This window comes from Octodon degus, unplaced genomic scaffold (genome assembly GCF_000260255.1).
Source record: "Octodon degus isolate 3935 unplaced genomic scaffold, OctDeg1.0 scaffold00004, whole genome shotgun sequence".
Classification (NCBI taxonomy): domain Eukaryota; kingdom Metazoa; phylum Chordata; class Mammalia; order Rodentia; family Octodontidae; genus Octodon; species Octodon degus.
Genome location: NW_004524580.1, coordinates 31,645,270 through 31,657,694, shown reverse-complemented (window position 1 = coordinate 31,657,694; position 12,425 = coordinate 31,645,270). Strand labels below are relative to the sequence as shown.

General features: G+C 54.2%; 1 protein-coding gene across 2 annotated transcripts in view; it reads right to left on the bottom strand.

Moving 5' to 3' along the window:
- Positions 1-12,425, bottom strand: part of Stab2 (stabilin 2) — a 157,510-nt gene that overhangs the window by 71,346 nt on the left and 73,739 nt on the right. For both annotated transcript variants that reach the window (XM_023716932.1, XM_023716933.1), the window contains exons 23-31: positions 12,087-12,267; positions 10,141-10,234; positions 8,940-9,098; positions 6,947-7,042; positions 6,225-6,320; positions 3,949-3,996; positions 2,310-2,446; positions 1,789-1,903; positions 337-414 (exon numbers count right to left, since the gene is read on the bottom strand). In XM_023716932.1, coding sequence (XP_023572700.1) covers positions 337-414; positions 1,789-1,903; positions 2,310-2,446; positions 3,949-3,996; positions 6,225-6,320; positions 6,947-7,042; positions 8,940-9,098; positions 10,141-10,234; positions 12,087-12,267 — 1,004 coding nt within the window. The remainder of the gene's footprint in view (positions 1-336; positions 415-1,788; positions 1,904-2,309; positions 2,447-3,948; positions 3,997-6,224; positions 6,321-6,946; positions 7,043-8,939; positions 9,099-10,140; positions 10,235-12,086; positions 12,268-12,425) is intronic.

Genomic DNA, 12,425 nt, shown 5'->3' with positions numbered 1-12,425 from the left:
GTGTGTGTGGTGTGAGTGCATGGTGTGTGTGTGTGCGCGTGGTGTGTGTGCATGGTGTGTGTGTGCGTGGTGTGCGTGCATGGTGTGTGTGTGTGTGCGTGTGTGCGGCCACACTTGCTGTGGCTGCTGCAGACCCAGGCTGCGAAGTGCTGGATGAGCCGCACTGATGAAGGCAGTCTGTCATTGTTTAAAACAAGCGCAGCGAGGCGCCGGTCAGGTTTCTCTCACGCCAGGCCCAAGGCCGGCAGCTTTGGTTTTCCAGACCCCACCCCACCCAGCAGGGGAAGGGGCCGGGGAGACGCTCCAGCTCCCAGTCTGGGGTGGTGGCATCCCTACCTTGTTGATGATGTGAATCATGCCATTGGTGGCCACATTGTCGCCACTGATGATGGCTGCGCCTCCGATGGTGACATTCTGCAAAGGCACATGGTCGTGGTCAGGTGAGCCTGAGAGAGCCACTGCGGAGGGGCCATCTCGGTCTGCCACCTGTGGCCAGCACGACTATCACACTCGTGACATGAATCACAGTGAAAGACACCTTTAAACTGTGACTCCTCAGACATGAGACACACACACACACACACACACACACCTCTGTACTTTCACATACTACAAAGTATGAGCAAATTATACAGTACATGTTTATATAAAAATTTATTACAGTGAAAGACACTAGGCCATGACTGTCCCCAAGGCTCTCCCGCACTTGGAACTCTTCCTGCCACTTTCAGAAGCAGTTCTCGAAATGGTCGCTGGGTCCTGCAAACATGCACTCACACAGAAATAGTCTTTTTTCTTCTGTATTAAGAGCAGGGTCTACGGGGTGTTCAAGGTCTTACTACATAGATCAGACTTGTAGTGATTCTCCTGTTACAGCCTCCCAAGTGCTGGGATTATAGGTGTGCACCACCACGCCCAGTCTCAATCACTGGCTCAGTGCGCCCCGGGAGCGGGGCGGGACGGCACGGCACACCGGGGATTCAGCCCTGGCTACTGTGCTCTGTCTAAGCAGGCGCTTTAGCCCTCTGAGCTATCAGGCCGGCCCTTTAGAAAAAGTTCAGTTTGAAGCTCAAAACACTCCATGTATGTTCTGCTCTCTGAAATGAGTCACCCAAGGAACTCTGTATATTATGGCACAGCTACGTGGCCCCTGGCCTCGTGGACAGGTGGGAGTATTCAGAGCACTGGCTCTCAAACAGCTCTGACCACGCCCTCGAGCCTGGCAAGTGGCCGCTCTGACTTCCTGGCAGAGCCCTCCTTTTGGTCTTTTGTGACTCCTGGAAGGAGCTTTGGGCCACTGGCATCCACAGGCAGGCAGCCACTGCCTCACGGAGTTTGGAATGTGAGCTGGAGTCTGGAGCTCACTCTGCAGGCGCCAGGCTGGGGGCTCTCTCTGGGCGCCGCAGCACTCTGAGTTCCTGCGCACAGCCGGTCCTCAGTACAGGTTTGTGGGCCTCTGCCTGCCCGTGCAGCGTTAGCCATCCATGGGACGCGTTAGGCTGTCCTAGCCAGCTCCTGGAAACTACACCACAGTAAAAGCCCTGGAGGCCATGGCCTTTACTCTTTTCCGGCCAGTCTATGCCTGCTGCTAGGAGGGAATGTGGCCGTGTGTGTGTGTGTGTGTGTGTGTGTGTGTGTGTGCTGATGACTGTTGCATGTGGGCGATGCTCTTGTGGAGATCTACTTTATTTTTTACATTTATTTAGAATTTCCATATCACACATATTAAAAGATACCATAAAGATGAAGATGCCCGTGTCCGTGAGACCAAAGCCAGAGCTCTCTTACCCCATCTGCCTTCTGGAGGCGAAGGATGCTGCCCTGCAGAGAGGTGGCCAGCGTGTCAGAAGATGGCAGGCTCTGAAGATCTGTCACACTGAAGGTGCCCAGGAGCGTGTGGTATCTAAACAACAGACCGCAGGTCACGCTGAGATGTCGGCTGAGGGCGCTAGCAGGGAGGTGTCAGGCGCGTAGGTGCCGGCGCTGGGCTGCCATAACAGCCCCATGCCCCCTGCGGCTGTGGCTCGAGTTAGTTACTGAACCCCCGCCCCCGTGCCTCAGTTACCACATCTATCGAGTGGGGGTAGTCACGGCACTACGTCTCAGGGTTGTGGGGATAACTGTGTGCAGAGCTTGGGGTGGAGCTGGCTGTCGGGGTCGCAGGTGGCCGCCATCTCAGGGAGAGGCCCGAAGGGCGCCCACATGCTCAGCTGCACGGGTTTGAAGGACATGGGCTTCCTCTGGCACCCAGGGGATGTCTGAGCCAAGCTCAGCTGGTCACCATGAACCCTGGAATACACGAGGCTTACTTTATCAGGACTGGGATGCGGCTCTGTGCCAACCAGAAGTTCTTCTCGTCTCGGTCCATGTCTTCAATAGCTTGCTGGGACGGCACGAGGACGGTGATGTTTGAGGAGGCAGACAGCAGGGATTGTAGGGAAGCATTCTGAATCACAGGAGGAGAACACAATGACTACCGTGTGTGTGTGTGTGTGCATGTGCGTGCACACGTGCACATGCACATGCATGTGTGTGTATGCATGCAGGGCTACAGGACTGGACTGCATGCTTGTCAGAGTTGACAAGTGGTGGGTTTCCAAGGTGCCATCCTCCCCAGCTGCTGGCAGACGCCTTGGGCTCTTTCGTGAGACCTGTTGTTTTGATTAAAAAGTGAGTCTTGTCAGGGTGCTTGCTGATAGTCCCAGAACTCTGGGAGGCTGAGGCAGAAGCATCTTGAGTTCAGGCCCAGCCTGGGCATTGTAGTAATTTAGTGAGACCCTGTCTCAAAACTAAAAATATGAAAGGTTTGTGATATAGTTCAGTGTGTGTGGGGGGGCTGGGTTTGATCTCCAACACCATGAAAAACAGAAGCCTTGTCAGATTAGGTCACTTGGAGTCATTATAAGCCCTTTGCACTCCAGTCTACACAAGAGCCAGGGAAATGGCCTGGACAGAGTTGTGTGCATGAAATAAAGCCTGGTTTGTGGCGTTTGCTGACTTCATGCCGCAACCACTGAGTGGATGGGGGTGTGCAATCCAAGGGGCCAGGAAGGGTGAGGCCCTGCGCAAGCCCGTGCCTGTGAGGGACACCTCGCCTGATGGTACATCTAGGCAGAAGTCAGACCCAGCTCAGACCTGTAGCAACTGAGGACACCCTTGCGGAAGTGACCGGGAGCTGTCCCCGCGCAGGTACTGAAGAGCAGGCCCTGTTCGAGGGAGGGTGTCTTCCTCTGAACAGGGATAAACCTCTTGCCACAGGCTGGCTCCTTGATTTGGATGCAGTCAAGGGGGTTGGAGAGCCTGCAGCTGTGTAGGGTGGACTTCGGGTCCTTCATGACAGTCCCTTGAGGGAGAAGGAGCCTGTCTGGGTACACGTAGCTAAGCACCCACATAGTATCCCAGATTGCAGCGACAAAGCCAGTTGTGCCCCGATGCATTGCACCAGGAGCTCACTTTTTAAAGAGACCTGCTGGTGGGTGGAACTATGCATCTGTTTCCCTTGGCTGCAGATCGGCACCCCCGTGGGGCTCTGAGATTCTGGGACACCCAGTGCAAACTCGAGTCTGAGGTGGCATCAGAAGAGTAAGGAACATGCTCCCTGGGGTTCTTTGTTTAAAAAAGATTTATTTATTTGGTGCAGGGTCTCACTACACAGCTCAGACTCACAGTGATCCTCCTGTGTCAGCCTCCCCAGCACTGGGATTACAGGCGTGCACCACCAAACCTGGCTTTGGTGGCCAGCACGGTGCAGGGCCGGCATGGTATGCGGTACTCGGGATCAAATGTGGGTCCTTGCGCTTGCCAGACAGACACTTGGACCACTGAGCTATCTCCCTGAGCCCCTCCCTGGGGCTCAGCACCCCGCCCTCCTCACTGTGTGTGTGTTGTGTTCTGCACACAGCCCACAGTTCTACCACCAGACAGGGCCACTTCCAGTGCAGTACTCACACGGATCCACTGGTAGAAGGTTGCTGCTTCCGAGAGAAATGATAGCTCCTTGTGCATTCCATGCCGCAGCGGGAGGGTGAGAGGAGAAAGAATGGGAAGAAAGGGACAATGAGAAGAGCCGCACGGGCTTCCAGGGTGGGGCAGCTCTGGAGCAAGGCATCCCGGGAGCTGCGTGGCCAGGTCCCTGAAGGAGTTGTGCATTTTTCTCACCTTGTGGGGCTCCATGACACTTTTTATTGAGGTAAAGAATGAATTACAGAAGCATCACGTGAAGCAACAAGGTGAAGCTCTTTCAAATGAGCATCTGGCTGTAAGAGCACAGCCAGCCAGATAGCATGTGGTGTGCGTGCACGTGTGTGCATGTGCGTGCATGCGTGCTTGTGCATGGCGGTGAGTGTGTGAAGAGCTCGACAAATAACTCATTTCTGGGGCATAGCAGGACCAGTAGCTTGGAGCACAGAGTCAGGCCACCTGGATCTTGATTCCAGCAAGGACATTCTAGGGCGCTAGGGACGTTACTAGGAGGAGCTGGAGCTCAAGTTTTCCCCTCTGTAAAGTGGGGATGGGGAAGGCTCCAACTCCCAAGACTGATGAGAACTAGAGGAGTTAATGTTTTTAAAGGGGCTGGCATGCAGTTGTTCCCCAGGAAGTTTTAACCCCTTATCTTTTGTGGGCTGAGTGCTGAAGTTGTTAATGCAGGAGCCTGTACGAGAAGCCAGTGCTGTGGGAACTGGGATGGAGCGAGGAGACAGATGGTGTGGGAGCGAGACAGCGGCCTCCCCTCCTCTAGAACTTGTGGTCAGTTTGGGACAGTAAGAGCCTCACAGAGAACCAGCAGGGCCAGTAACTAGTTCTGTTGAAGGTGTCATAGGGTTTTAAAAAGCTGTTGACTTTGTGTTGGAAAGACAGGGTTTAATTCTTGAATGGGCTATTTCCTAGCTGTGTGACTTCAGGCAAATTACTTAATCTCTCTGAGACTCAGTGTCCCATTTGACTACTGAACACAATGAGGTTTTCCTGCAGAGAGTATGACAAGCAAATGCATTCATGCACGTGAAAACATGAAAAAAAACCTATGAAATGCCACCCAAGTGGCAGTAACCATTCTATGCAAATTTGTATAAAGACAACACGCCTGAGTGCTATTTCAATTCCTGTTTTAAAAGCAGTTGAGATTAAATGAGTTAGTAGATAGAAGTTAAAAAGTAAGTCAAAATCCAGGCATGGTGCTGCATGATTGTAATCCCAGCTACTTGGGAGGGTAAGGCAGGAAGATTGCAAGTTCGAGGCCAGCTTGAGCATCTTAGTGAGGTCTTGTTTCAAAAATCAAGAATTAAACAGAGTGCGAGTGCAGCCAGTGTGATGCCCTGGATTGGAGCCCTTGTGCCAAAAGGAGAAAAAAGTTAACTGGGAAGCAAGCAAAAGGCAGAAGAGCGGAGGTGTGGAACAATTCCTCCGAGGGGTGCTTTGAGTGTGCACAGGCCCCAGGTTGAGGCTGAGCTGACACAGAGCCAGGGCCTGGCCTGAGGACAGTGCAGAGACCCTGGAGTCTGTGGTGTGTGGGCAGGAGCCGGCTCTCTGGCCTGTGATGGTGACTGGGAGTATCCATGGGACCGGGCTGGGACCAGCCTCAAATAGTAGGGGTGCCTGCCTGTGCCCTGCCACTGTCCTTGGGGAGGGGTCCTCAGGGCGGGAGACTGAGAGTCGCTGGGGACTGATAGAGTAACAGTTTCAGTGGAGAGCTAGAGTAGGCCCCAACTGCAGCGAGTGGGGTGAAGAGCGGTGGACTAATTTGTCGGCTTAGTTGCTCATCTCGGCAAATAGTCTCGGCATAAGTCTCTCTCTCTTTCTGTCTCTCTGTCTCTGTGTCTCTCTATGTCTGTGTCTGTCTCTGTGTCTGTCTGTCTGTCTGTCTGTCTGTCTGTCTGTCTGTCTTGCTCTCTTTCTCACTCTGACAAGGACCTACTATGTAGCCCAGGCTGGCCTCAAACTTGCAGCCATCCTCCTGCCTCAGAGTACAGATGTGCGCCACCACGCCCCAGGAGGGGCTGCTCAGCTGCTCTTTTTGGAAGACTGGGGTTGGCAAGAAAGAGAAGTCAGGACGGCATGGTGCCCAACGGGTGCCACATGACAGTCCACTCCCTGCCGCCTGGGGCACACAGGAGGCTATGGAGCGGGCGTGGCGCCTGCGGGAAGGCCTCCTGCTGTGAGGTCGCGCTCCTGGGTTTTACTTCCTTATTCTGGCCGAAGTGCTTGAGGTCCTAGCGGTGACTTACCAGGGCCACGTCACCGTAGCACAGGAGGCCATCCCCTTTGTAGCTGTCCCGGCAGACACAGCTCCACAGGCCAGAGGCTGCAACTTGGCAAGTGGCCTAATGGGAGCAAGATGAAGGGGGCAGTTTGTTTCTCAGCGAGAGTTGCATCCGTGAGATACCAGCTCCACCCACGTTGAGAACTGTGAGCTAAAGCCCTGGGAGGAACCCACAGACCCGTGGTGGCAAACTGGGGCACATGCGCCGCAGGGGCTGTTTATTGTCATTGAAATGTGGAAGAGGTTCGCCGTCACCGCCACATACCCCTGAGGGTGCAGGAGCCCTGTGTGGCGGTGCAGCTCTTATATAATCACGGCCCAAATCTTTTCATCCCTGCCAGACGTGGTGGATGGAAAGGGCAAAACACACAGTTAAGCCTAAATTTCAGACAAGTGATGAATAAGCGTTGGTAGGAGCGTGCCTCATTCAAGCAATATTTGGGGCATACTGCTGAAAATACTTTCTTTCTGTGTCTGAAATTCAAATTTCACTGAGCGTCCTGGATTTTATCTGACAACCCAATACTGGCTCTTTGTGCTTCGAAATGGAGTGGAAATTTCCACAGCTGGCATTCTGCTCGAGCCACCGTTGGGAGCGAGAGGTTCTGCTTGTCACTAGGCCCAGACGAGCAGAGGCCGAACCTTGTTTTCCCCTTGAGTGTTCTTCTGGCTTGCATGGTGACTCACCAAAGGGTGACATTCCTCGGGCTGCTCCAAGCACGAGATGATGGGTTCGCAGTCAATCCCATTTCCTCGAAATCCTTTCCGGCACTCACATTTGTTCTGTAATTCCAAGAATACGGTCAAGGAGGGAAATCAAGGGCTATTCCTGCCCCACCCTTAGGTGACTCTGAAAGTCAACAAGGGGAGCCATGGCTGTTGGCCTCCCAGGCCTCTCACGGTGCTTTTTGTCTGCTCCTCCTCAGACCCTAGAACTGGTAGTCTGTGTGGCCTGCCTCACATCATCCAGTGGGGGGCCTTGGTGCTTTCCTTTTGGATTCTTACCCCTAGAAGTGCTTGGGAAGATGGTGCTGGGAAGAACTTGGACCTCACCTCAGAGAGCTGGGTCCCCAGGCCTCCGAGAGAAGGGTGAGGCCAGCTGTGGGATGTCCGCGTGGTGGAGATCCATGCACAAGGCAGTCCACGCATGAGAGGCTTTTTGCTTAGTTTAGAAAAGGCCTACTTTCATTGGGTGTGGGGAGAAGGCATGCTTCTGCTTGGACAGCCGGCGGGCACACGCTCAGAGCGTAGACAGCACTTCCATGCACTGTGGTCCTTCCGCTAGGCAGGCTTAGTGGCCCTTCCTCTGTGGCCCTCCCTCTGTGCAGGCTTAGTGCCATGCCAAGGGTGCATGCTTTAGGGTGTAGGGCACCCCAGTTTCAGTTCTCGCAGCCCTCAGGAGGAACCAGAGCCAGTGGCACCTTGCTCTCAGACACTGGGGCTTTGGAACTGTGATACAATGCTTGTCATTATCGACGCCACCAAAGTGAGGGGCTGTGGTATGGTGGCCCTAGGAGACATGCGGGAACTATGGGATTATTATTATTTTTTCTTTTCTCAAAATCAGTGTAGCAGCCCGAGTGCAGCGAGGATGCATATAATCATTTACTGAAAGCTGGGTGAGACATGAGTCCGGGGGGCCATCTCCCAGGATTAGGGCTCCTGGACAACACACTGAAGCTCCTTGTCCGTGAGCAGGCTGTGCTGGCTGGCAGAGACCCCAGGAGCCTAAGGAGGAGAGGAGCCCTGCATTCTGGGAGCAGCCAGAACACAATGGGGTCACCCCACCAGGCTTCCCAGCCATTATCTCTGTTTCCTGTGTTTGCAGCCTGGCACAAGGTGTGGTTTTTGCTCATCACTGGGCCAACAAAGGAGGAGAGGAGTGTGCCGTGAGTGCCTGTTCCACTTTATCTACACGGCGTCTGTCCTGTCTCCTAAACTCATGTTCCCTTGGCTTCTGGGATGCCCTCCTCACTCCCTTGGTCCACTCTATAAAATCTTTTGCTGATTCCTTCAGCCGTGTGGTATGCGGGGCTGGCCCAAGCTGGCAGTCATGGCGGGCAAGGGCAGGCCACCTCACGCAGTGCCTATCGGGTAGGGACAATACAGCCTTGAGGAGCACAAGAGGAGGTGGGGATTTTAGGAAGTTCAGACTCAGAACATGCAAGCAAGGAGCTGCATAAAAACCCAAAAGATAAGCGGTGATTTCCCATGCGGGGCCTGTCCTCCATGTCTTCTGTCTCCGTGGCCTCCTGGAGCTCAGCCTACCTCTGGGAGGGGTGGACCCGGAGGGTGCGTGATGACTGGGGCCCCACCCATCTCCTTCTTCCCATGGCTACGATCCCAGTGCATTTTGTATCAGTTGCCCTCTCTGTCCTGGAAGTCTAATGTGGGGTCCAGGAGCTGACTTGGTGGCAGCTCTGGGGTCAGGCTCTTGGACGCAAATCCCATTGTTTATTTTCCATGTGATGTGAGCAAATTACTTAGCCCCTCCGTGCCTCGGTTTTCTCTTCTATGCAATGGGATGATATTACTCCCGATATCATTGGTTTGCTGTGACAACCCATCCCCCACCACCAAGGGTGGAAAAAGCTGCTGCAGCAACTTCCAGTCAGTGCAAGTCTGTGGCTGCAGAAGAGAGTCATGGCTTCCTCTTCGCTTCCACCCCGACGCAGCCTACCTGGCCTGGGCCCACATACAGACAGGTGGCGTTGCTGTGGCAGCCGCCCCTGCTGGGCAGCAGGCAGGGGTTGATCTCCACGCAGTCCCTGCCGGAGCCTGTCCAGCCAGGCTGGCACACGCAGATATGTGTCCCTGGGCCCGTTTTGATGCATTCAGCCTGTGGGAGGAGGACAGAGAAAGAGCCACAGAGCTCTGGCCTGCGGGGAAGCCACACCATTCTGGGAGTTTGAAGGATCCAGGGGTAAGCTCTGAGAATGCGCGTGTGTGCAGAGTGAGGTGGAAAGGATGGGCAGGCTTATTTGCAGTAATGTCAGTGAAAAAGTTAGATTGTGTAGAGAGTAAAATTGCACGGTGCTGGCTGCCACCGCTCCTGTTGCTGTGCCGCTGCCTAAGCCAGGGACTGCTGTGATTGCTTTGCAGGTTGTTGTCGTCTCCACTTCACAAAGGGGGAGTAGGCGGTACCCCAAGTCAGACAGCCACAGAGGCAGGAGCCCACGTCTTTCTGTGACCCTGGGATTGAGCTCCTTAGCACTATCCTCATACTCTGAAGGGCAGGCTGGGAGGAGGAGAAGGATGTGACAAGTCATTGAGACAACGCTGTCAGGTGGGCCCAGCTAGGCCCTTGTGTCCGGTCGCACCCCCAGAACCACACAGGTGAGGGAAGCACTTGTAGCCAGGGGCTGTGGGGAGGGGCCAGATTCATTTCCAGCCATTGGGCAGGGGGTGGACAGAGTACTGCGGGCAGTGCGAGAGGAAGTGGTGAAACCCACTGTCACACCCAGGTAAGGAATGCAGGCAACTGGGCAGCAGGAGCAGCGTGGCTTGGGGCACGCCATAACTGTGGCAGGGTCCAGGGCCACCCGCTCAGCATCCTGAGCCTCAGTGCCTAACACCAACTTCAGCGTGCTGGTAGGATAGGGTACATCCCTGGAAGTCCTAAAGCCTGAGTCAGGAGTTATCAGCCTGGAGCTCAGTATCAGATCCTCGGGCTGTGCTTTCTGAAGAACCCAGAGCCCTTGGTGCCCGCCCACCTGGAACTCTGGGGTGGGGTGCCTGGCAGGTGTCTGTAACACTGGAAGTTGAAACACAAAAGCTTCCCGAATGTGCAGAGCGACCACACACTGAGTTTTGGAATTTCTTTCCTCAGGATCTCTAACAAGTCCCTAGCAGCTCGGAGGTAAAGACCGGCCGACACTCACATTTCGGCTGCAGTCTCCCCGGGTTGAGTCGGCACAAGGGTCCTTCTCGGAACACTCAAGGCCGGTACCTTCATAGCCGTCCTTGCAGATGCAGCTGTAGAGGAGAAGGGAGCACAGCTCAGTCCAGAGATGAAGCCCCATGCACAGGAGGGGTGGCTGGGAGCGCCTCCTCTTGGGGAGGAATTCAGTGTGCTCAGGTGGTCGGGTTCCTTCTGGGCTCTGCAGCTGGACAGGCACCCTCCTCTTAGCAGGTGTGGGGCCCTGTGTGTCCTCAACAGTGGGCGACCTGCTCTCCTCGTCTGGAGAATAAGTGGATCCTCCTGCCCGAGGCTCTGCATGAAATGAGTGAATGCTCCAGGGTGGAGCAGAGGAGTCCAGAGTGACGCCCAAGGCTCAGCACCGGCGGCTCCTCTGCCCCTTTTGGACCAGGACTTGGCTGTATATATCTCTCCCTGTCCAAGGCTGGTTATTACCTCTGGGCCAGCAGAGAACAGCTCTATTTAGGTAACAGCTCTTTTTCTTTTTTGATTTTTTCCCACTAATTTTGCATGCTTATGACTGATAACCAGAACAACAAATATGAAGACAATGCTACACACTATAACAAGTGTTGCTGAACTCCTGTCATCTTGTTTAGTGAAATCCTGTGTTGTGTCTAACTTTCTTTTCTTGTTTTACTCTCTTTACAGAAAGATGGTTAAAATAGCATTTCGTAGCTGTGTGCATTTCAGTAAGCCAAGATATTTCTAAACTTCCTAATTAGGTTTATCAATTTGGACAGGTGTTTTTAGTTCTTCTGATTGCAATTATCCTAATCAATAAAGAATAATCAAAACTCCAAAGTGTTTTCAGAAAACACCACGGGGTCACGCTTTCCTGCGGGCGCCCTGCTCTGCAGGTGACCTAGCTTCTGACCCACCGGCCTCCCCCACGCGCCTCTCAAGTTGCTCTACGGGTGACCCTTTAGCTGCCACACGTGGCCCTCCATCCCTCCAGCAGTATCTACCGCGTGCTCAGTGAAGGATGCTGGGGACACAGCGTGGCTCCGCTGCACCCTTTATGTTTTGCTGCAAATTCAATCAGACAGGCTTCCCAAAATTTAAGACAGCATTTCTCAGGTGTCGCGGTCCCAGAGGAATGACCTAGTTTGACCCATTCCCATACTGGCTCATCGTACATTTTATGGGCACATGGTCCTTTGCCATGACTTAGGGGTATCCAGGGTCATTTTGGTCACAGTGTTCTTCCCCTGCTGCACTGAAATGGGCCCTAATTCCTTAAGAAGATGCCCTCTGTCCTATAAACCATGAAAAAGAAAAATGTCATCTCTAGCCCCGGATAGCCTGTAGTCGGGTGCCGGAGATAGACCAAAACATGTAAGTGCAGAAAAGGGGCCGAAGCACCGGGTGGGGCTCCAGACCCTCTGTGTTCCCGACCACCTCCGAGCCAGCTCTCCCCAGACCAGAGCATTTCCTACAGCACCGCCATGCTCCAGCCCCACTACAGTGCTCGACAGTACCAAGGAAGGAGTCTTGGTACAAGTCTGGCGTCTTGTCCGTGACAGATGGGACTGCATGCCAGTGCCTTGAACAGGGAGCCTGAGGAAGCAAAGGTGCCTTCAGTGTTGGGAAGTGGGTGGCAATCTTCATTTTGTAGCGGGAATTATTACGTATTCCCTGATGGGACACATACGGTGTGCGGGCCCTGGTGCCAAGTGCTTTTAAGCTCAGTTTCCAGTAGGCCCCGTCAGGTAGGTGTCATTGGTACTGACGAGCCAAGTGAGGCTCAGAGGTCGAGAAGCTTGCCCAGCTGCTAAGTTCAAAGCAGGGAGTGTTTCAGTCTGGGTCCAGCTCCGTCTGATGGGCCTTCACTTATGACAGTCTTTAGAGCCGGGGTGGCGCCTTGCCCAGGCGGCAGGGTGGCGGCGGCCTTACCTTATGACCTACCTGAATGTGTTTTGTTTGTATATGCAGACGGCATGGACATGGCACATGTGTGCAGAGTATCCGCAGTATAGGAAACGGACGTCGCAGAATCTCCCCCGAGATCTGTCTCGGCAGGTTCCCTGCAGGCAGGCCCCATCACTGTGCACGCTGTTGTCACAGGTCCCCAGACTACACAGGCACTCTGAGAGAGGAGGACAAGGGCACTCAGGGCTGGGCCCAGTGCCCCAGAGGATTGCGGCCCCTCCTCTCTCCCCTGTCTAGGCTGAGCCCATGGTAGAGGGCAGGACAGCTCTGGAGAGTGGGCGACCCCACCTGGAGGAGAGCTCAGTTCTACAGTAA